The sequence below is a fragment of the Bos indicus genome, chromosome 17 (genome assembly GCF_029378745.1).
Source record: "Bos indicus isolate NIAB-ARS_2022 breed Sahiwal x Tharparkar chromosome 17, NIAB-ARS_B.indTharparkar_mat_pri_1.0, whole genome shotgun sequence".
NCBI lineage: Eukaryota > Metazoa > Chordata > Mammalia > Artiodactyla > Bovidae > Bos > Bos indicus.
Genome location: NC_091776.1, coordinates 15,573,581 through 15,598,403, shown reverse-complemented (window position 1 = coordinate 15,598,403; position 24,823 = coordinate 15,573,581). Strand labels below are relative to the sequence as shown.

At 39.0% G+C, this 24,823-nt stretch overlaps 1 protein-coding gene across 4 annotated transcripts in view; it reads right to left on the bottom strand.

Annotated features, from left to right (window-relative positions):
* Positions 1–24,823, bottom strand: part of INPP4B (inositol polyphosphate-4-phosphatase type II B) — a 714,114-nt gene that overhangs the window by 369,264 nt on the left and 320,027 nt on the right. For 3 of the 4 annotated variants that reach the window (XM_019977498.2, XM_070769067.1, XM_019977497.2), the window contains exon 6: positions 22,799–22,915. In XM_019977498.2, the coding sequence (XP_019833057.2) occupies positions 22,799–22,915 (117 nt within the window). Of the gene's footprint in view, positions 1–15,070; positions 15,255–22,798; positions 22,916–24,823 lie in introns of those variants that run through there. The other variant, XM_070769065.1, reaches the window with a different exon arrangement.

The window sequence follows — 24,823 nt, the reverse complement described above, 5'->3', positions numbered from 1 at the left end:
TTCCTGGGCACTCCTATAGTTTACTTAGGTGGCCCAGATCTTCTTTACAAATGTGTTCAAACTTACCCCAAACTAAAACCTTTTTGTGTGTTCATTCACATTTCTCTCCTCTTCTTTTTGCTATCCAGTCTTTACAATCTTAGCACCTCACTTATTCCTGATCCCTTGGATTCCAACTATTTTCTAAAAGGTTAGTAACTTCCCAATCACAAAATCCAGTGGTCTTTTCTCACCTTTCTTGGTATCTTTGAGAACTAGGCAACACTGACCTTCATCTCTATATTAAAACTTTCCCCTAATTTGATTTCCAGGGCACTACACTATCTGGTTCCCTTCATTTTTTTTTTTTTAATCACTGTTTTTTGTTTGTTTGTTTGTTTTCCCTATCTCTTTTTTTAATTCAACACAAATAGTGGGTTAGAACCTGAGGATGCAAAGATAACCCAGATGGTACCCCTTCTAAGAGTTCACAGTTTAAAGGAGAGCTAGACTCTACATGGACGATTATGGGATTAAGTGATAAGTCTTACATCACAGCACTGATTCCCAAAGTATGACCAGTGGACCACCAGTATCAGCAGTACCTGGAAACATGTAAGAAATTCAACTTTTTGGCCCCCAGACCAAACCTACCATAGCAGAAAGCTAAGGTACTGATTTTTAAAAAAATAATAATGTGAGGAAAAAACACAAGCTATATCATCATAACTATTTTTAAGCAGACAATTCAATAGTGTTAATTATGTTTCCATGGTTGTAAAACAGATCTCCAAACATTTTTCGTCTCACAAAACTGAAACTCTATACTCATTAAATGACAACTTCCCTTGTCCCCTCTCCCAGCCCCTGATAAGCACCATCCTCCTTTCTGTTTCCACAGATTTAACTACTTTGGATATCTCATATATATGATGCCATACAGTATTTGTCTTTTTGTGACTGGCTTATTTCACTTAGCACAGTCAACAAGGTACCTCTGGTTGTGACATGTGACAGGACTTCCTTTTTTCAAGACTGCATAATATTCTATTGGATGTATATGTATATATATTTTATCCATTCAACAATTGACAGAAATTTGGGTTGCTTTTACCTCTTGGCTATTGTGAATAGTGTTGCTTTGAACATGGGCATGCAAATATCTCTGAGATCCTGATTTCAGTATTTTGGGCATATACCCAGAAGTGGGACTGCTGGATTACATGGTAATTCTATTTTTAATTTTTTGAAGGACCTCCATACTGTTTCCAGTAGCATTTGCACCATTTTGCATTTCTACGGACAGTACATGAAGGTTCCAGTCCCTGTATATCCTAGCTTGTTATTTCCTGGTGTTTGGACAGTAGCCATCTTAATGGGTGTGAGGTTGTTCCTTATCTTTTTACTGAAAGCGGCCGCTGCTGCTGCTGAAGTCTAGTCATCTCTTACTCACCGGAAGTCATGGTTTCCAACTGTTGGACTTTGCTCATTTTCTCCTATGACTCTTTTTCTTGAGTCTCTCATTTTCAAAAATCACATCTGTAAAGGTGTCTTCCAAATCTTTGTTCCAAATACTGTGGTTACTTCCTAATGCAAAAGTCATTTCCAACCTGCTTCTTTTTTGTACATTGAAATAAAGAAAGTTTAAAAGAACAGACTCTTGTTTTATCAACTACCCTTGCTACTACTGGGTGACTATGGGTCACAGTTCTACCAATGAGATGCAAGAAAAAATCTGGGACAAGTTTCCTTTTCTGAGGAGACAGATTAGAATAATACTCCCCTTTCTCTTTTGCCATGTGAGAAAAATACAAAATAATTTTTTAAGAGATGGTTAGGTGTTTCTAGACGACATGAATCGTCACTTTCCACTAATTCTGTGCACCTATTTCCAAATGATTGCTTAAATATTTCTACACGGATCTCACATTTGCATGTGAAACTTATAACAAAAATCAAATTATATAAAGAATCCTGTGCATTTGTCATATTTTTATGTTTTTTTGATATAGCCAACATTTTACCGACTAAGAATAACTTAATTTATGTGAATTAATAAATCCTGATATGACTAAACAGTGTGGAGCAAATAATCTCCAGGAACTTGAAATTGGAGGAAATAGCATTGAGATGTACAGTTTTCTTCATTTGACTATTTTTATCGTGACACTGTCAGCAGCCTGGAATAAGCTCTCGTGATCACTTGGCAACCTGGCTTTCTCCTCCTGGATGCCTGTTCACTGACCCTGAAGCCTCACGTGCTATAACTCAGCTAACTTGAGACAGGTACCGAATAACACCAACACAGCTATAGCTACTACAGGGCAACCTAAGGTAGGCTTATCCAAACTGAAATAAACAACAGAACGGTCATCACTGCTTTTAGCACCTGGAGTCAGTTACACTGACCCGAGAGAAAGATGCATTAGCTACGGCAGTCCAGATAGTGACAGATCCTTCAAAATGTAAATTCTCCTTCTTCCCTTTCCTGGAGGTCGATGTAAAGAGGAAGTTCTTAACCACACTTACAAGGGTGGTTACCTTCAGCAGCAGATTGATTGATCATCAACTTCAAATTAGTCAGAGTTAGGAAACTTACTGTTCCTGCAAAATCTCCCACAGTCCAACAGATTCAATATCAGAAGACTGAGATTTTGGCTGACATCTCAATATGACCTTGAGCAAACTGTTTAAAATTACTTTCTAGTCCCCAGACACAAGCAGGTCTCTCAGAAGTTCAACTGTAATACTACATGTACAAATTCTTTGTAATTGTTAAATTTTATAGCATTTATTTGTTCTTTATGTTCAGTGATGTCCCAATTACCATCAGCACTGCCGTAAAAGGTGAAATAATTTGTATGGCTATAGGGTAAAATAATCCTCTCCTTTCATCTGCCATCCAAAAACATTTGTACTCTGGTTTGATATTTAATTAATTAATCACATGTAAGTCTTTTCTTCTATTTTACCTTTGGTGTTTCTGGGAGTCTAAATGGTTACGCCATTTGCCTTGCAGAAGAAAACACACAAAAGAATAATTTTTTTTCATAACTTTTAGGTGGCTATGGTCTCAGAAGTTCCTTCAGACCATCTCATCTAGTTAAGCATTCATGAATTTCACTGAGGTCAGACTACAGAAGAAACATCCTGCTTCTTCTGCCTAACAAATGTTCTGAGACAGAAAGAAAATTGTAAGGAAAGTAGAAAATAACTCTTTATTCTCCACTTTTACTTTCTGCTATGTCCAAGGTCAAAGAATCCTATAAAAGCCTTTCATTTGGGGCACTTCGAATGATGTCTCAAAAATCAAACTGGATGATGACTGAGAGTTGTATGACTGAAAAAGAGGTACAAGGTGATTCATTGGTCAGCCCATCTGGCATAAGTGTGACTTGAAAAGTGAATCTTATAAGAAGAGGGTTTTTTTTTTTTTTTTTTTTTTTCTCATTCTTTCTCAAGTGTGGTTTTAGAAGACAGACCCATAGATGCAGGGTCCTTTGAAACACAAGCAGAAGATGAGAGTCAAGTATCAAAATGACTCTTAAAACGAAAAACGTGGGCATGTTCCTACAGTATTTTTTGCTGTTTTTCTCCATTTTTGGAAAGAAGCACTCAGGAAATGAATGTTGGAATATCAGAATACACAGTACTGGGTTAATAACATATTCAAATAAGAACAGAGAAAACTGGTTCTTATTCACTGCTGTTCACTTGTTTCAAACTGAAACAGCTCTGGTGTAACAGTACAGGCCCAGCACCCAGCCACACGTCATCTCAAGAGAACACAGAGGAGATACCCAGATTGATCAATTCATGGAAACATGGTCGATCTCGAGTAGTCTGATACCAGAAAAGCACTAACCCTTCTCTTGAAAATATACTGCTGTCACTTGGTAAAGAATGCCCTGAGTGCAAGAATAATATCTGCCATAAACAATGAAGACACCTGCATTTCTATTGCATTTTTAGTTTCTAAAGCACGTTTACATGTGTTAGCCTCTTTTCCTTCCAGCAGTAGATAGAACAGATCCTGGGGCTTCCCTGGTGGTTCAGATGGTAAAGAACTTCCCTGCAATGTGGGAGACCTGGGTTTGATCCCTGGATGGCAAAGATCCCCTGGAGAAGGGAATGGTTACCCAGTCCAGTATTCTTGCCCTGGAGAATTCCTTGGACAGAAGAGCCTGATGGGCTATAGTCCATGTATTACAGTGTCTACTTCAGAGGTGGAGAAACTGAGACCCCAAGAAGATAATCTGTCCGAAGCCACACAACTAAGTAGATAATCTGAGATTAGAGCATCTGATTCTAAACTTGATGCTCTTTGTTCTCAATGCAGCATCATGATTAGGTAGGGATCCCTGAGGAGACAGGGAGTTGAATCCTTGACCCCAACTTTGAAAATGTCCTTGCCACATTTGTTCCTGACACTATGTGAACCTGATTTTTCCCAGAAACCTTGTTCTTGCATTGTTGGTGTGCTTTTCAAATGGCTCTTACGGTCTCATAATAATTCATCTCCAGTTTGGTATCGTCTTTTCTCAGATACTCGTTTAGGTTGCAAGTTCAAAGTCAAAGATGCTAATACCAAGGGGAAGCAACTGCTGCATGTATGTGCTGGGGAAAGCAGAATGGAGAAGCCAACGGAACAGAATTTGAAAGACGTGCTTCTGCCTTTGAGCCTACACTAACTGCCAAGTTCTCTTTACAGATAGAAGAAAAATTATCTGAATATTAACACCACCTTAAGCATCTTTTTGGCCTTGCTTGGGGCCAAATGAACTTGATTCTGGGATTTAAGGCTTACCTAATGTACACATATATACAAATCTGTGTCTATTACTCTATGTACATACTCATGTTTAAAACTTATATGCATAGATTAGAATATACAAGCACATGTCCAGAGTTTCTAAAATGACCCCTCAGTTTCTCTGTTGCTCAGAGGCCAGAGAAAGCCACTATGCACCTTTCAATATGCGTCAATTGAAACTCAGGAATGAAAAGCAAATGTAGCCATAACACATGCTCCAAATTCCCTGAGTGGGAGGAGGCAGGGTGAGGTGGATGAGCTCTTGTTTACATTTAAATCCTATCCAATTAATTTTTCTTGAGAAACTGCTTTCCCATATTCTAACATGCTAAGATGACCATCAGTGCTCTTTTCAAAAAATCAAAATGGCAGTTTAAAAAATCAGTATATTATTTACACGTTTAAATATCCTTAGGATTAAACCAATGCAGAGGGTGGAGGTTCAATCCCTGGTCAGGGAACTAAGATTCCACATGCCTTGTGGCCAAAAAAACCACACACACACACACACAAAATAAGAAGCAATATTGTAACAAATGTGATTTTTGATGAAGACTTTTAACATGGTCCACATCAAAGAAAAAAAAAAAAAACTATATCCAAGTTTATGTGAAATACCAGTGTCTCTGAACTCACACTGAATTCCTTAGGACAGCTGCCCCCTCGGTGTTAAGCTCAAGAAATTACATCTTAGAAGATGGATTGACTTATTGCCATGAAACCTGAGTCACTCATCTAATGGCAACTTGAGAAGAAAATCTTTGTGATGTGGAACCAGATGTCCTTTAACTTTTTTCAGAATGTGGCCTCACCTTCTGCTTTGGTATATACTCATAACTTTTCTCCATATGTTTAAAAATACTTTTCACGTGAATTTAAATACCAGCTGGAACCTAGTTGTAATGATCATTTCATTCAAATAACTCCAAGGAAAGCCTAAGTTTTTTAGAATTTCCCTTTGTTCCCGCTGTGCCACATATATAAACTTAAGGTAATTAAAAGCTATTCTGAGCTGAAGGAGACTAACCTTTTAAAACACTAGATTCTGCTCCTTTCTAACCAGAAGAAATGTTTTGGCAACATATCACATTTCAGGTTTGCAAAAGCAAGCGGGAATAGGAAGCCAGTGCAAGACACGTGTCCTCAGGGCCCACGCTGTGCTGTGCAGGGATCAGCCCCATCAGAGAGAATGTTCCCTAAGCTTCCACCTGCCCCACAGCTGTGCCAAGAAGGCTGTTGCATGAACGAGACAAAGCTAGCCAGCCAGGCGCTCACAGCATAAGTCACTGGACAAATGGTAACAAACCACAACTGCCTGAAAACGATCAGAATGAGGTCAGTATCTCAAAGGGAAATAAAGGCAAGCAGAAATAAACTCTCTCTCAGTTTAGGGTGCAAATTAGGCTCACAAATCCCAGTGGTCAGTTATCAGATCATTTGACAGGCAGCAGCAGGTAAAATAAATAAATAAGTAAATAAATAGATGGATGGACAGAGAGACAAATAAGTGTTCCTAGATCTGTTTGGAAGCATGATTTCATTATCCAGTTTGCTGACTACAACGGCATAAGAAGGTAGAGCTCCCACTTGCCATCTCAGGTCCTTGAGTCCCCTACAAGTTCCCCTAGTTATTTCAGGGAGTTCCCAGAACCTCATCAAGTAATGCAAATGATGGCCCTCTTCTTCCTCTTCTGCTCTGATTGGCCTGATGAGGGTTTCAGCTGCTGCCCTCATTCCCTACAGATGGTCCCCCTGACAATAGGTCCCTCAGGTCCGCTATCTCCCCCAGCACCCACCAGCATTCCTCTAGGTGGCCACTTGTTCCTGGCAGTTTCTTCCCACGCAGCTACCGGCAGCCCTTCTGTTTTGAAACTTCAGGATGCAAAAGTGACATTTCTCTGAGAACAATGTATTCTGCATGGAAGTAATACAAATGACTGCTGCTGCTGCTGCTGCTGCTAAGTCGCTTCAGTCGTATCCGACTCTGTGTGACCCCATAGACGGCAGCCCACCAGGCTCCCCGTCCCTGGGATTCTCCAGGCAAGACACTGGAGTGGGTGGCCATTTCCTTCTCCAATGCATGAAAGTGAAAAGTCAAAGTGAAGTCGCTCAGTCGTGTCCGACTCCTAGCAACCCCATGGACTACAGCCTAACAGGCCCCTCCGTCCATGGGATTTTCCAGGCAAGAGTACTGGAGTGGGTTACCATTGCCTTCTCCGATATACTCAAGACATTCATTTACAGTTATATATTGCTTAACTATAAACACAATATATATACATATATAAAGGCATTTTCTATTATTCATTTTCAAAAAATGGAATTCTATTACCATTTTCTGCATCTTGCTTTTCCCAAGTATGCAATGCCTTATGGATCTCCTTCCTAGTCCGCTTTTATAGATCTAAGTAACTAATCTTTTTTTTCCCTAAGGCTTCATAATATCCCTAGTTTGGGCACACCAGAATTTATTCACACTTTCTCTCTTATTTTTCACTATTATCAGCAATGTGCAAACATTCTTCTCCATATATCCTTAAGTACTGGTAGTTTTGTATCTCTAAGGTGGAGAGCTAAGAGTAAAACTGCTAAATCCAAGTGGACATTAACCTTTCATTTGCATAGGTGCTGGCAGATTTTTTTTTTAGGTTGTAAAGTTTTGCAGGGAATGGCAAACCACTTCACTATTCTTGCCTTGAGAACCACATGAACAGTATGAAAAGGCAAAATGACAGGATACTGAAAGAGAAACTCCCCAGGTCAGTAGGTGCCCAATATGCTACTGGAGATCAGTGGAGAAATAACTCCAGAAAGAATGAAGGGATGGAGCCAAAGCAAAAAGAATACCCAGCTGTGGATGTGACTGTTGATAGAAGCAAGGTCCAATGCTGTAAAGAGCAATATTGCATAGGAACCTGGAACGTCAGGTCCACGAATCAAGGCAAATTGGAAGTGGTCAAACAAGAGATGGCAAGAGTGAATGTTGACATTCTAGGAATCAGCGAACTGAAATGGACTGGAATGGGTGAATTTAACTCAGATGACCATTATATCTACTACTGCAGGCAAGAATCCCTCAGAAGACATGGAGTGGCCATCATGGTCAACAAAAGAGTCCGAAATGCAGTACTTGGATGCAATCTCAAAAATGACAGAATGATCTCTCTTTGTTTCCAAGGCAAACCATTCAATATCACAGTAATCCAAGTCTATGCCCCAACCAGTAATGCTGAAGAAGCTGAAGTTGAACGGTTCTATGAAGACCTACAAGACCTTTTAGAACTAACACCCAAAAAAGATGTCCTTTTCATTATCGGGGACTGGAATGCAAAAGTAGGAAGTCAAGAAACACCTGGAGTAACAGGCAAATTTGGCCTTGGAATACGGAATGAAGCAGGGCAAAGACTAATAGAATTTTGCCAAGAAAATGCACTCGTCATAACAAACACCCTCTTCCAACAACACAAGAGAAGACTCTATACATGGACATCACCAGATGGTCAACACCGAAATCAGATTGATTATATTCTTTGCAGCCAAAGATGGAGAAGCTCTACACAGTCAGCAAAAACAAGACCGGGAGCTGACTGTAGCTCAGACCCTGAACTCCTTATTGCCAAATTCAGACTTAAATTGAAGAAAGTAGGGAAAACCACTAGACCATTCAAGTATGACCTAAATCAAATCCCTTATGATTATACAGTGGAAGTGAGAAATAGATTTAAGGGACTAGATCTGATAGATAGAGTGCCTGATGAACTACGGAATGAGGTTTGTGACATTGTACAGGAGACAGGGATTAAGACCATCCCCATGGAAAAGAAATGCAAAAAGCAAAATGACGGTCTGGGGAGGCCTTACAAATAGCTGTGAAAAGAAGAGAAGCGAAAAGCAAAGAAGCAAAGGAAAGATATAAGCATCTGAATGCAGAGTTCCAAAGAATAGCAAGAAGAGATAAGAAAGCCTTCTTCAGCAATCAATGCAAAGAAATAGAGGAAAACAACAGAATGGGAAAGACTAGAGATCTCTTCAAGAAAATCAGAGATACCAAAGGAACATTTCATGCAAAGATGAGCTCGATAAAGGACAGAAATGGTATGGACCTCATAGAAGCAGAAGATATTAAGAAGAGATGGCAAGAATACACAGAAGAACTGTACAAAAAAGAGCTTCACGACCCAGATAATCACGATGGTGTGATCACTGATCTAGAGCCAGACATCCTGGAATGTGAAGTCAAGTGGGCCTTAGTAAGCATCACTACGAACAAAGCTAGTGGAGGTGATGGAATTCCAGTTGAGCTATTTCAAATCCTGAAAGATGATGCTGTGAAAGTGCTGCACTCAATATGCCAGCAAATTTGGAAAACTCGGCAGTGGCCACAGGACTGGACAAGGGCAGTTTTCATTCCAATCCCAAAGAAATCAATGCCAAAGAATGCTCAAACTACCACACAATTGCACTCATCTCACACACTAGTAAAGTAATGCTCAACATTCTCCAAGCCAGGCTTCAGCAATATGTGAACCATGAACTTCCTGATGTTCAAGCTGGTTTTAGAAAAGGCAGAGGAACCAGAGATCAAATTGCCAACATCTGCTGGATCATGGAAAAAGCAAGACAGTTCCAGAAAAACATCTATTTCTGTTTTATTGACTATGCCAAAGCCTTTGACTGTGTGGATCACAATAAACTGTGGGAAATTCTGAAAGAGATGGGAATACCAGACCACCTGCCCTGCCTCTTGAGAAATCTGTATGCAGGTCAGGAAGCAACAGTTAGAACTGGACATGGACCAACAGACTGGTTCCAAATAGGAAAAGGAGTACGTCAAGGCTGTATATTGTCACCCTGTTTATTTAACTTATATGCAGAGTACATCATGAGAAACGCTGGACTGGAAGAAATACAAGCTGCAATCAAGATTGCCGGAGAAATATCAATAACCTCAGATATGCAGATGACACCACCCTTATGGCAGAAAGTGAAGAGGAACTCAAAAGCCTCTTGATGAAAGTGAAAGTGGAGAGTGAAAAAGTTGGCTTAAAGCTCAACATTCAGAAAACGAAGATCATGGCATCTGGTCCCATTACTTCATGGAAATAGATGGGGAAACAGTGTCAGACTTTATTTTTCTGGGCTCCAAAATCACTGTAGATGGTGACTGCAGCCATGAAATTAAAAGACACTTACTCCTTGGAAGGAAAGTTATGACCAACCTAGATAGCATATTCAAAAGCAGAGACATTACTTTGCCAACAAAGGTCCATCTAGTCAAGGCTATGGTTTTTCCTGTGGTCATGTATGGATGTGAGAGTTGGACTGTGAAGAAGGCTGAGCGCCGAAGAATTGATGCTTTTGAAGTGTGGTGTTGGAGAAGACTCCTGAGAGTCCCTTGGACTGCAAGGAGATCCAACCAGTCCATTCTGAAGGAGATCAGCCCTGGGATTTCTTTGGAGGAAATGATGCTAAAGCTGAAACTCCAGTACTTTGGCCACCTCATGCAAGACTCTGATGTTGGGAGGGATTGGGGGCAGGAGGAGAAGGGGACGACAGAGGATGAGCTGGCTGGATGGCATCACTGACTCGATGGACGTGAGTCTCAGTGAACTTCGGGAGTTGGTATTGGACAGGGAGGCCTGGCATGCTGCGATTCATGGGGTCACAAAGAGTCTCGGACACAACTGAACGACCGATCTGATTTGATCCGATCTGAAAGTTTTGCATTCAATTAACACTGTAGAAAGGGCACTGTTCCCACACCCTTCCAGCAATGGTCTTTAAATTTTTTGCTGGTTTATAAGCAAAGACTGATGATCACACTGCTCCTTTGATTTTGTGTACAGGACAACAGAATACTGTTTTATGTTTCTTGGTCATGTGGATTTATTTTTCTGAGGGCCACCTCTTAAAATACTTGCCTTAAATTTTTGACCCTACTTCTAAACTTGGAAGAACTCTCTAAATCTCACAAGGATTACTCCTCCACTAATCTCAGCATTCCATTAGGGAACACAGGGTGGATTATGCTTTGTGATCAACATGAATATAGTTGCCTGACTTGGGAAAGAGAATGGGAAAAAGCCTTAACTAACCATTTCTACTTCAACTGGAAAAAAAGCAAATTAATCCCAGTTTTGGTTATTTTCTTTTTTAGGCTGAGTTCAACAATGTTCCATAACTTACACATCTGAAGACAGCCAATGGTGAAAATACTGAAACAACAGTTTTGCTGGCCTTCATAAAATAAGGATGTGGCTATTTCGTAGTCAAACAGTCATCCTTCTATGGACCCCAAAACTTTGTAAGAAGCTTGTTTTATTTCATGAGTAAATTCATTTTCTAGTTTATTGTCAAAGGGTCAGGCTTCTCCGTGCAAACAACATTTTCTTCTGGAAAGTGAAGACGTATTGACGAATATCCTTTTTTCTATTGTCAGAATTAAAAAAAAAAAAAACCAAAATCTCTGAACAGATGATACAGAACAAGTACCATGCCCATGCAGAAGATAGTGGCACAAAGAAAGAACTGGAATATTTGAGAAAAGGAAAAACAATGTAAAGAGCAGCACAGAATGGAATGCACTTGGTATGTAAACTACAGAGAAGAGGAAATTAAAGACAGAGGTAGAAATGCAGATATACGGAGAGTAGCCTAAATGCGGATGGGAAGAAGTTAAACCAGCAGCACTTCTGCTTCTGGTTAAGATGCAAAAAGTTGCAAGATTGTCACTCCCATTGTTACACTGAGAAGTCAGATAAGTCACTAAATCAGAGGTTTTATTAAATGCAACAGAAAACCGAGGATATAAATAAACCAAAATGAAATGAAATCCAGATGATGAGGGACCTTTCATAGAGAAAGTCACGTCCAGGACTGGTGTCACCGATAGCTGAGCGGCAGGAAAAATAAGATCTTCCATAGAAACCAGTTGAACTTGTCTTGAACTTTTAATGAGCCCATGTGACCTGGTATGAGAAATCTGAATCCCTAAGAGCCCTAGCCACAGCCTGAGTCTCACCCATCCACCTACTTTTCCCCATGGGACATATAATGCAGGAGGGTAGTCCAATGACGGACTGAGGAAAGAGAGCAGACAGAGAGACTTCCCTGGTGGTCCAGTGATTAAGACTTTGCCTTCCAATGCAGGGGATGCAGGTTCAATTCCTGGTCAGGGAGCTAAGATCCAACATGTCTCGCAGCCAAAGAGCCAAAACATAAGACAGAAGGAATACTGTAACAAATCCAATAAAGATTTTTTAAATGGTCCACATCAAAAAATCTTTAAAAAGAAAAAAGAGAGAGATTCAGTGCTAAAGTACAGAGAGCTTTCTCCAAGGCAAGGGTGGATTCCCCAGCGTATTAGAATGAAGTTTGGCAAAGAAATAGAACAGTGAATTAAAGAAAAAAAAAATTGCTCCAGGAATCTAAGATTGGTTTAACATACAAAAATTAAGTATTCCACTACACTAACAGAATAAGAAAAATATTTCAGCATCTCAACACACACACCAAGAAAAAAAAAATTGACTCAATCCAATACATTCATGATAAAAACGCACAGAAAATTATTGATAGAAGAGAAATTCCACAATCTGACAAAAAGGCATCTGTGAATAAACTACAGTTAAGATCACAGTTAATGGTGATTTATTAAACACTTTCCCCTTAAGTTTGGAAACAAATTCCCTGGTGGCTGAGACAGTAAAGAATCCACCTGCAGTGCAGGAGATGCAGGTTCAATCCCTGGGTCAGGAAGATCCCTTGAAGAAGGGAATGGCTACCCACTCTAGTATTCTTGCCTGGAGAATTCAATGGACAGGGGAGGCTGGAGGGCTACAGTCCATGGGGTGGCAAAGAGTCAGACACAACTGAGCGACTAACAGTTTAAGACAATATCATACTTAATGGTGATTTATTAAACACTTTCCCCTTAAGTCTGGGAACAAAACCAGGATTTCCACTGTTACCACCTCTATCAATACTGTACTAAATGTCTTAACTAGTTAGCACAACAGAGAAAGATAAAACGCACAATGACTGGAAAGGGAAACACCAATCTTTCATTATTCACAGATAACATGACTGTGTGTTTTACGAAACTCTATAGAATCCATGAAAAAAATCCTTTAGAATATGTGAATTTCACAAGGCTGCAGCCTTGGATACAAGGTCAATACATAGGAATGATTATATCTCTACCTATTAGCAAATGACAATTAAAACTATACTTTTAAAATGATACCTTGTATCATTTTATCATAAAAGTCATAAACCTAGAACTAAGTCTAAAAATATTATGTCTTGTATACTGAGCACAAATATATTGCTGATACAAGTTTAAAGTCCTAAATAAATGGAATGATATCCATACCATAGTTATAGATCAATAGACTCAATATTTTTAAGATGTCCATTTCTCCCCCACTTCCCTGTTGGCTCAGACGGTAAAGAATCCGCCTGTAATGCAGGAGACCTGGGTTCAATCCCTGGGTTGGGAAGATCCCTGGAGAATGGCAACCCACTCCAGTATTTTTGCCAGGAGAATCCTACGGACAGTGAAGCCTGGCAGGCTACAGTCCATCAGGTCACAAAGTGTCAAACATGACTGAGTGACTAACACTTTTCCATTTCTCCAAACTGATCTATGTATTCAATACAATTCAAATCAATACCTCAAAAGGTGTTTTAATGCAAGTGACAAGCTGTAATAAAATTTACATGGAAAGATAAAAGGCTTTCGAATTGACAAAAACAACAACTTCAATAAAAACAACAAGCTGGTAATGATAAAGAATTTAAATTACCAGATTTCAGGACTTACTACGAAGCAACAATAATCATGTCATTGGCATACAGCTAGACAAATAGATCAATGGAACAGAACAGAGCGTCCAGAAACAGGCCCACATATATTAGCAGACACTGACTTTCCAGTCAAGGCACCAACTAAATTCAGTAGAGAAAAAAGCATCTTTAATAAATGCTGAAACAACTAGGTATCTACATAGGAGAAAATAACTTTCATCCTTACCTTATTCCTATTTATTACAAAAAATAATTTGTGATAAAGCTTAAACCTATTATAAATATAAAGGCTAGAACTATAAAATATTTTGGAGGAAAACAGTGGAGAATAGTCTCCTGGCCTGAGGTTAGGGAGATTTCTTAGGGCAGCACACTTACTATAAATAAAAACATTGAAAAAGCAGACTTAATAAGGATTTTAAATTTCTGATGAAAAAAATACATCAAGGTAATTATTAGGCAGGACAAAGACTAACAAAAAAACTGTAACACATATTCAACAAAAACACCTGTATCCACAAAATACGAAGAATTTCTAAAAATCAACAATAAAAAGAAAACCAACTTTTTTTTTTTTTTTTACAAAGGCAAAAGACTTGAACAGAAACTTTGTGCTTTTTAAAAAAAAGATGAGTGGCCAATAAGCATAGGAAAAGCTGCTCAGCATAATTAGTCATCAGGACAATGAAAATTAAGGCCACAATGAGCTACCACTTCATTCCACTAGAATGCTATGTGAAAGATTGACAGCACCACTGTTGGTAGAGTAATTAGTAATTACTCTCATGCATTACTAACAGTAGGAGAATAAAATTGCAAATAATTCTGAAAGTAGTTTCTAGAAAAGTTAAACATGTACCTGACCCACAATATAACTATTATGATCCTCAGTATTTACCTCTAAAAATAAAAGCTCACGTTCATGCAAATACTTGCACCCAAATGTTCATCGTCATTGTTATTAAAAAGCTGGAAGCAAATAAATGTCTATCAATATGAGAATGAATAAATAAATTGTGGCATATCACTACAATAGAATATCATTCAGTTAGCAACTCACTGAGGAACATGAATGAATCTCAAAAACATGCTGAGCAAAAAACACCAGATACAAGAGACCACATACTATGTGATTTCATTCACAAACATTTTAACAAGCAAAACAAATCTATGTTGGTAGATACGGGAAAGGGATTGCCTCAGGATCAGGGAGGTGGTGGTAGCTAACTGCAGAAGGACACAAGGGAAGCTTGTGGAATGAGTTGTGCATCTTGCCTTGAGTAAAGGCCACACGGTCATGTGCATTGTCAAACTCGCCAAACTGAATGCTTAAGGTCTGTCCATTTTATTATGTGTAAATTATACTTCAGTGAAATATAAATATGCTCTTTGTAAATATAATCCACTTATCAACAGGCAGAAAGGAAGAAAAAGTATTTATTAATGATGGCAATGTGTTAGAACGCTTACTTTCATAAGGAATAGGTAACTCCTCTTGTGAACTCTGCCAAAATTAAGGGGAAGGCCGTCCCTGCTGGTCCAGTGATTAAGAATCTGCCTTCCAAAGCAGGGGGTGCAGGTTCAATCTCTGGTCAGGGAGCGAAGATCCCACATGCCACGGGGCAGCTAAGTCTCTGTGCTGCAAGTACTGAGCCTGGGTGCCACAAATAAGACCCAACATAGCCAAAAATAAATTAATTAATAATTATTTTAAATCACTAAAAAAAAAAATGAAACAAAACATAAAGGTGAGTATTCCAAAAGGCCAAGGCTGAGTGAATGAAGAGGTTGAGAAGATCACACAGCACCCATAAAAGAAAAGGAAAGAACAAGGCTAGGGCGACAAAAGCAAAAGCTGAGACACAAATCTGCTGCTGCTGTCGCTTCAGTCGTGTCCAACTCTGTGTGACCCCATAGACGGCAGCCCACCAGGCTTCCCTGTCCCTGGGATTCTCCAGGCAAGAACACTGGAGTGGGCTGCCATTTCCTTCTCCAATGCATGAAAGTGAAGTCGCTCAGTCGTGTCCGACTCTTAGCGACCCCATGGACTGCAGCCCACCCGCTCCTCAGTCCACGGGATTTTCCAGGCAAGAGTACTGGAGTGGGGTGCCATTGCCTTCTCCGGAGACACAAATCTAGGCATTTCAAAACAAGCAATAGCGCTACTTTTTTTCCATGAACAGTAGCTTGTTACTCCATTAGAAGTTTTCCAGGCATCTGCAGTTGGTTATACGTACTTAAGTGCTTAAAATGTTTGGATATAAGTTTTTAATCCTGTATTTGAATACTGACTTTTTTCTCCATCAAATTTTAGGCTCCAAAATGAAGAATGCTTCTAAAGTTATCAGTTGAAGTAAAAAGTATCATATTGTGGGAGTGAAAAACTGGAGAAATCCTATCAACTATGTATGTTCCATAATGTAGCATGGAATCATCTACATCTTTGACTTGACCTACTTATATTTTCAAAATCCCAATTTCTTCACTTCTAAACTGGACATACTGATACTTCCCTCAAAGAAGTTTATGGAGCTTAAGGAAGAAGCTAAAAACTAAACATAGCACTTGGTATATATTTAGTGTCAATAATCTTAATTTCTTTTTTCTTACCCAGTGCACCATATCTTCCAGGTAGAGAAGGACAGCCACAAACTTTATCTCAATAAGTACAGTTAGACATAGAACTTGTAAGAAGCCAATGGAGAAAATCAAGCCAAGTCAAAGTATATTAAATAGAAAATGGTTTTATTTTCCATTGAAAAACATAAAAACTGAACTAGATAATTCTGCCTAGGGAAGTGTACTAGAACTAAACTTATTTGTACATATAACACACAAAACACAATAAATTAGTATCCAATTTAGATAAGGTCATATTTTTTGAAAGGTACAAATAGGGAGTTGTCAGTGAAAGGTGATAAAAAAAGTCTTAGGACACATGTCCTCACCTGAGACGTGTTCAGTGTCTCTTAAACAGGGACTCTGTTCTACAAGCTAAACATCTAGCAGTCTAGAGAGAAAGCAAACATTTAGTAACTCTAGAGCAAAAGGAGTGAAGTCAATGGACCCTCCTGCAAAATACATTAGCTGTTTAAATTTCTACCATGGACAAAAACAGCTTTGTGACCGAATCAGGTGTTTATACAAAGATGGAGGTCCTCAGCTGGGAATTAAAAGAACCTTGTTCAGTACTTTCCAAAACACTGTGTTGCTTGGGAGAAATGGGGAAAGAGAGAAAAGTTGAATGGTGATATTCTTTTCATTCATAAATTTCTCCTTTCTGAGTTTTGCTGTAACATATGAAAGACCCAGATTCCCAGCTTGATTCCCTAGGGCTGAACACTGTAAATGATGTGCTAAAAACACTTTTGTCTGTCTTGTTTCAGTTTGCAGACTGCTAAAATAGAGCATACAACCAGTATACATCCAGAAGACATCAACTTCACTGTTAGAACTTAGGCTCTCATACTTTAGCCATGGGCTTCAATTTCAATCCTTAAGAGTGTTAGTGACTAAATCGTGTCTGATTCTTTTGGGACTCCATGGACTGTAGCCCACCAGGCTCCTCTGTCTACAGTATTTCCCAGGCAAGACTCCTGGAGTGGGTTGCCATTTTCTTCTCCAGGGGATCTTCCCAACCCAGGGATTAAACCCACATATCCTGCACTGACAGGCAGATTTTTTTTTTTTTTTTTTTACTGCTAAGCCACCAAGGAAGCCCTAGATAATTTCCTTATGGTAAGGCAAATATCAAAAAGGTGACTCTAATTCTAATAATGAACCCATGTTCCCCCTTCCCTGCGCCCCTACCTGCCAAGCATTATCCATCCATCTGCTGCAGAGGGAGACTGATTAATATGAATGGGAAGGATGAAGGATGTGGCAGGAGAAAACAAGAGTCATTATGAATCAACAGACTCTTCTCATTCTTTACAATGACTGATTGCATTTCTGCTGAAGTTATTATGAAAGATAATCTTATGTTCAAAGAACCTAACAAGACCAAGTAGTTATTAATTATAACTACTTGGTCTTGTTAGGATAATAGCCACATCAAGGGCACAGATAAAATGTCATTACCTCTTTAAAAACTTCTAATAGTAATATGTATGTAAACAAACATGAGATTATAAAGTAACAAGTCTATTTGACTGGTTAATTCCAAGCAATAATGAATTCAATAGAAAAAGACAAGGAATTTAGTCAGCTGACTCAATTAATTGATATTCAGCAAGTAAAGAATATCTCATTGTCCTGTCCTAATACGATGAGTGGTTTACTGGAATCAAATATTTAAACCAACTTTTAAATACATGCACATTATTTGTTGATTTTCCAAAATACATAGACATTCATAATCTCATTTCATAGCCCTTAAAAGTACTATGATCTTAAAATATTTAGGGTCATCAGATCAGATCCGTCACTCAGTCGTGTCTGACTCTTTGCGACCCCATGAATTGCAGCACGCCAGGCCTCCCTGTCCATCACCAACTCCAGGAGTTCACCCAGACTCATGTCCATCGAGTCAGTGATGCCATCCAGCCATCTCATCCTCTGTCATCCCCTTCTCCTCCTGCCCCCAATCCCTCCCAGCATCAGAGTCTTTTCCAATGAGTCAACTCTTCGCATGAGGTGGCCAAAGTACTGGAGTTTCAGCTTTAGCATCATTCCTTCCAAAGAAATCCCAGGGCTGATCTCCTTCAGAATGGACTGGTGAGATCTCCTTGCAGTCCAAGGGACTCTCAAGAGTCTTCTCCAACACCACAGTTCAAAAGCATCAATTCTTCGGCGCTCAGCCTTCTTCACAGTCCAACTCTCACATCCATACATGACCACAGGAAAAACCATAGCCTTGACTAGACGAACCTTTGTTGGAAAAGTAATGTCTCTGCTTTTGAATATGCTATCTAGGTTGGTCATAACTTTCCTTCCAAGGAGTAAGCGTCTTTTAATTTCATGGCTGCAGTCACCATCTACAGTGATTTTGGAGCCCAGAAAAATAAAGTCTGACACTGTTTCCACTGTTTCCCCATCTATTTCCCATGAAGTGGTGGGACCGGATACCGTGATCTTCGTTTTCTGAATGTTGAGCTTTAAGCCAACTTTTTCACTCTCCACTTTCACTTTCATCAAGAGGCTTTTGAGTTCCTCTTCACTTTCTGCAATAAGGGTGGTGTCATCTGCATATCTGAGGTTATCGATATTTCTCCCAGCAATCTTGATTGCAGCTTGTGTTTCTTCCAGTCCAGCGTTTCTCATGATGTACTCTGCATAGAAGTTAAATAAGCAGGGTGACAATATACAGCCTTGACGAACTCCTTTTCCTATTTGGAACCAGTCTGTTGGTCCATGTCCAGTTCTAACTGTTGCTTCCTGACCTGCATACAAATTTCTCAAGAGGCAGATCAGGTGGTCTGGTATTCCCATCTCTTTCAGAATTTTCCACAGTTTATTGTGATCCACACAGTCAAAGGCTTTGGCATAGTCAATAAAGCAGAAATAGATGTTTTTCTGGAACTCTCTTGCTTTTTCTATGACCCAGCGGATGTTGGCAATTTGACCTCTGGTTTCTCTGCCTTTTCTAAAACCAGCTTGAACATCAGGAAGTTCACGGTTCACATATTGCTGAAGCCTGGCTTGGAGAATGTTGAGCATTACTTTACTAGCGTGTGAGGTGAGTGCAATTGTGCGGTAGTTTGAGCATTTTTGGCATTGCCTTTCTTTGGGATTGGAATGAAAACTGCCCTTGTCCAGTCCTGTGGCCACTGCTGAGTTTTCCAAATTTGCTGGCATATTGAGTGCAGCACTTTCACAGCATCATCTTTCAGGATTTGGAAGAGCTCAACTGGAATTCCATCACCTCCACTAGCTTTGTTCGTAGTGATGCTTCCTAAGGCCCACTTTACTTCACATTCCAGGATGTCTGGTCATCCTGACATTTAGGGTCATAAATGCCCCTAATCTAAACCGTACTTTAAATTCACTTGCTACCTTCTCCAATTCTGTATTCACTTCCATAATAAACAACAAAGAACAACAATAGAAACTTAAATAAGAAAAAGGGCCCCAGCTATTTAAAAGATGAAATAATGTCATCTGCAGCAACACGGATGGACCTAGATGCTATCACACTGAGTGAATTCAGACAGAGAGAGACAGATACCATATGATACCATTTACATGCAGAATCTAAAAAAATGGTACAAATGAGTTTTGGTTTTTTTTTTTACAAAACAGAAATAGAGACACAGATGTGGAAAATAAACTTAAGTTATGGAGGAGAGGGGTGGAGGGATAAATTGGGAGATTGAGATTGTCATATATACACTACCGTGTATAAAATAGATAATAAAGACCTACTGTACAACACAAGAACTCTACTCAATACTCTAATGGCCTATACAGGGAAAGAAAACAAACTCAAAGAGTGTGTGTGTGTGTGTGTGTGTGTGTGTATATATAAAACAGACTCACTTTGTTGTACAGTAGAAACTAACAACATTTTGTATCAACTATGCGTGCATTCTAAGTCTCTTCAATCACGTCCAACTCTTTGCAACCCTATGGATGGTAGCCTGCCAGGCTCCTCGATCCATGCGATTTTCCAGGCAAGAATACTGGAGTGGGTTGCCATGCCCTCCTCCAGGAGATCTTCCTGACCCAGGGATCAAACCAGCATCTCTTATGTCTCCTGCATTGGCAGGTGGGTGTCACCACTATACTCCAATTAAAAAAAAAGAAGAGGAAAGGTGCCAGGATAAAGATTACACATACATGGAGACTATTAGCATATTAATGGACTGTGTTTCTATTTACACTTCCATCACTAGAACTAATTGTTAGTTATTTTAAGGAAGAAGTTATGCTTTAATTAACAGCATTTCATAAATGAAAGCTGGCTGCATTTCTTAAGTATGTTCAAATTTCACAAGTCTTATTTCACAGCAGGGATTCCAGTTCATTCAATACTTTTATGTGATAACACCTCTAGATCAAGGAAGAAAATCTCTAAAAGACTCTAATTAATAGGTTTCCAGAATAAAAGCCAAAAAAAGCATACTTAATGAGTAAGCTAATTATCTATCCCTAGAGCATTAATATACATAACATTTTAAATGAGACAGAGTGAAGGGGCTAGAAACACCTTTGGTATTTAATATTTCTAACTCTGCTGTTCCTAAGGACTTAACCAGCCCAAGAACTCATCATTTTCATCTCTGTAGCATAGTGTTTCTATACCTCTGACCTTTCCATATTCTTCACCCTGTCTACACCTTGGGACTTTGGGAGCACTGAATTTGATCATGTGGTCAGAAAAAACATAAAATCCCAGAGTTTCCGCTCTACTTTCCCGTCACCCTGATCACATCCCTGCTCATTACTTCTCTGCACAATTGTGCCACCTCTTCCTACTTTTCATTTGAACCAAATCCCCCTTTTCTCCAATTTTATGCTTTTGTTCCCCCATTTCCCTCTCTCCTTGGCAGAAGACAAAAAAAAAAAAAAAGTCATGCTGTAGGCTTTGTGCGTAATCTTTGGCCCAGCTCTCCCAATCACAGTCTGTTCCTTTTCCGTGTCACTTCAAAAATCAAGGAAAGGGCATAGAAAGGGAAAAGAAAAGAACAAAATTTCAAAACAAAACCTTTTTAGTTGCCAGCTTTAACCCCAGTGATTGTCTCTTAACATATTTTTATCTTTCTCTTTTGATCAGAAATAATAAATGTAGGATTACTTAGAAAAACACAGTTAGTAAATGGGATAAAACTTTGGTTAATATTCCTTTATTTGATTTTTACTATTTATGAGAAACACGAGACAGCAGCCAAAACAATAACTACAGCAATTAAGCTTGCAATTACTGCTCTGTAGTGGTTGTTCTTCTACATATTTTACATATATTAACTTATTTAATCTCTGCAACACTGCTCCCCCAGGTAAAGAGAAATGAGGATCAACTCTCCCAGAGTCACAAAGCTAGTGAGCAGAACGGGAACCAGACAGTCTGCCTTGACAACTCTCCCTGACCGCCATCACTGTTTCTTTACCACGCACGTGCTGTGCATTTCACTGGGCATTTCTTCTGCATATTTAAAGACATGAACTTTTCTAGGTCTAAGATGAGTAGAAAGACATTTCAAGACAGAATTTTTTTCTCTATGACATATCCCCGCCATCTACCTATGCTATATACTTTGTGGTAAAGAACGAAAGACTCATAAGCAAGACAGAAATGCCTAGTGAAGGCAGAAATGAAAGCTGCACTTCCCCTCAACCATTTACGAGTGACTCTCCAAGCCCAGCAGCACCTGTCAGCTTCAAGCAGAATGCTCCCAGAACCTACTGGTCTACCTGCCTTCAAAGTGTTTCCCGACTTATATTTCATTGTGGATCATCAATACTCCCACGGCTCCCTACTTCCAAGCCTTGAAAACAGATAAACACTCATTCTCATAGGAAAGATTTAAAGAAGAGGGCTCCCGTTAAACCATCCCCTTCCTAATACCTACAGACAGCATTCTCTCCTGTCCTGAAATTTTCAGAGTGGCCTCCGGTGACAGTGCCTGGGTACCTAATGGTCTCATTTGAACCCACTGATTCAAGAGGAGGAAAATTCAGGCCCTGTAGGAAAACTAGAGAACCTAGAACAAAAGACCATCAGGACCTGACATGACCTTCCTGTAAGGAGGCCAATTCTGCCTAGTGCTGACAGTTACTTCCTCCTCTGTTTACTTTGGTGCCACGAACAACATCAGAAGAATAGAGGGAGTTAGGGTTACGCATAAAATAATAGATTGTGAAAGCAGAACACTATCAATCTCATTTTAGAATAATGGCAATATTAGAAAGTTTTGACATATTATTTAATCTCTTCCATTTGCTTTCTGCCCACAATGTTACTTCTTCAACAACACTTAAAGCAGCAACAACAAAATATAAACTAACACATCAAGCCAGCCTCCCTGAAAAAGAAGAAAAAACTGTTCTGAAAGCTTTTGCTCCTAACCAATTGCCAGTGTGGCAGGAAGCCAAAAGAATTAAAAAAAAAAAAAAAAATCCCAGCAAACCATAAACATAAGACAAGCATAAACACAGCACAAAGCACCTCTTTGAAAAATGCCAGTTACATCACAAATCCGACAGTTTGGAAAAGCCTGTTTCTTTTCCCAAAGAAAGAAATTAAGTTCAAGTACTTACGGTGTCATGAGACTTATCCTTGACATCATAGACTGTTAGCTTTATTTTGGTCTCCTCATAGATGGGATACTCAGATGGGAATGTGACACCAGTCAAGAACAGTGGGTCTCTTGTTCCCTGTAACAGCATAAGCAGACAACTTTGATTCAATAAGGCAGCAACTGCAGTTGGCAGCCTGTGGTGACACATGAGAATGCACAGTGTCTGGGTCTGTTTGTTTTTCTAGGAAATGATTCTGTTAGAAGAGAGATCTGAATTGCCAAAGAAGACCCATGGGCAACAACATGGCCCAGGGCCCCAGAGTCCTGATAGAGCTGTAGATAGTAAATGCCTTGCATCCCTGTCAGAGCTGCTAAGAATCTTGAAAAACAATTCATTTTCATTACATGCAGAACCATTGTTACGGTCAGCAGTCATTACATTTAGCATACATTTAATGGATATAACCTGTGACTTATGCAAATAACTTGAGATATTGACTGATCAAACTAAAAAGAAGCTCTTTTCTCAACCACTTGCTAATCTTACGCTGTCCATGTATTTCCTTTCTGTAATGATTCAACTGAAAGCCACACTCTGATAGCATTCATTTGTTTTTAGATGTTCAGCTGTATTTTTTTTTTCTCAGACTGATTTGAAAACTAATGAAAGAAACTAAATATGATGGATTTGGGGCTATGAAATTACTATCTCAGGATGCAGTGCACAGAGTATTTCCATGCCTCAGAATTCATTTTTAGAGAGCTGACATCCAACATTAAATTTTGCATCTATATTTAAATATGCACAGTGCTGAATATCATGGAGATGTTTGCTAGAGCTCTGTAAGCCAGTTGTTTATGGAAGTTTCTGGAAGCTGAAGTTTTCATTTATTCATTCATTCTTTCTTCCTTTTATTTAACTAATACTGCTTTTGGCTTGGCACAGTGTTAGATGCTGTGCAGAACACACATGAATAAAAAAATCAACAACAGCTATATATATTCAAATCAATGTGTCAACATACACAATTTATTTTAAATCTTGACAATATTTTTAAAACAATGAAGTTGGGATAATGCTTGAAAATAGTTTTCATATAAATGAACTATTTTCCAATTTTGGTTGTCTTCGAATGAAAAAGATTATTTTTGCTTATTCAACCACAACTTTAACTACAAATGTAACAACTACAAATGATACCAGCATTGCAACCGAAAGCTTCCCAAGGACAGATTCAGGGCTACGTGTACGATCTGGTCACTCCCATTGGTGAAATGTGTGGAGTTTTGTCTGAATCATCTATTCCACCAACGGCAGTTAGCAAGCCTGGTCTGGAGTAGACGACTTAAACTCCTGCAGAGAAACTCCACCTTCAAAATAGACAGGACTCCCAAGCCTAAGAAAAGTGAAGCTTGGAGTTTAGAGGACACTTTCTTTAATGCCAGAGACTAAGTAGCCCTCATTCAGTAAGGCTGTGAAATACGTGTGATGAGAACAAAATAATCAAAAGGGAAACACTTCCTCTTTTGAATCTGATCCAACACAATAACAAGTTTCCTCCCAACACATTTTGAATGTTATATAAGCAACAATAAATGTAAATAGGAAATCTCTCATCGGATGAGTAATATTTACACCTTTTGCCTAGAAACATTACAGTGTCTCCAATTAATCATCTACCTTTCTTTGAAAAGCACCATACTTTAAAAGACACACACGAAAGGCAGAGAATACGAAGTTTCCACAGACAGTCTGAAGAAAACGGGAAAAAATGAGAAGGGCAAAAACAGTTTTAAACATCTCTAGGTAATTTACAACTCTCTTTTTTCCCTGCAAAGATATGCTCATTCCATTTAATTAAAATTTTATATATAGTTTTTCTCTACTTAGTACTCTATTCAAAGATTCAAAGTGGGGATTTTCCTTTTACTTACTAAAGAAAAATAAGCTCTTTTATAAATTTTTTTTAAAAAGGGCAAGTTCTTTCCCCATTCGTTTATCCTGGTCAGTTACAAATGCATGCTTAGTAAACGCAGGTATGCG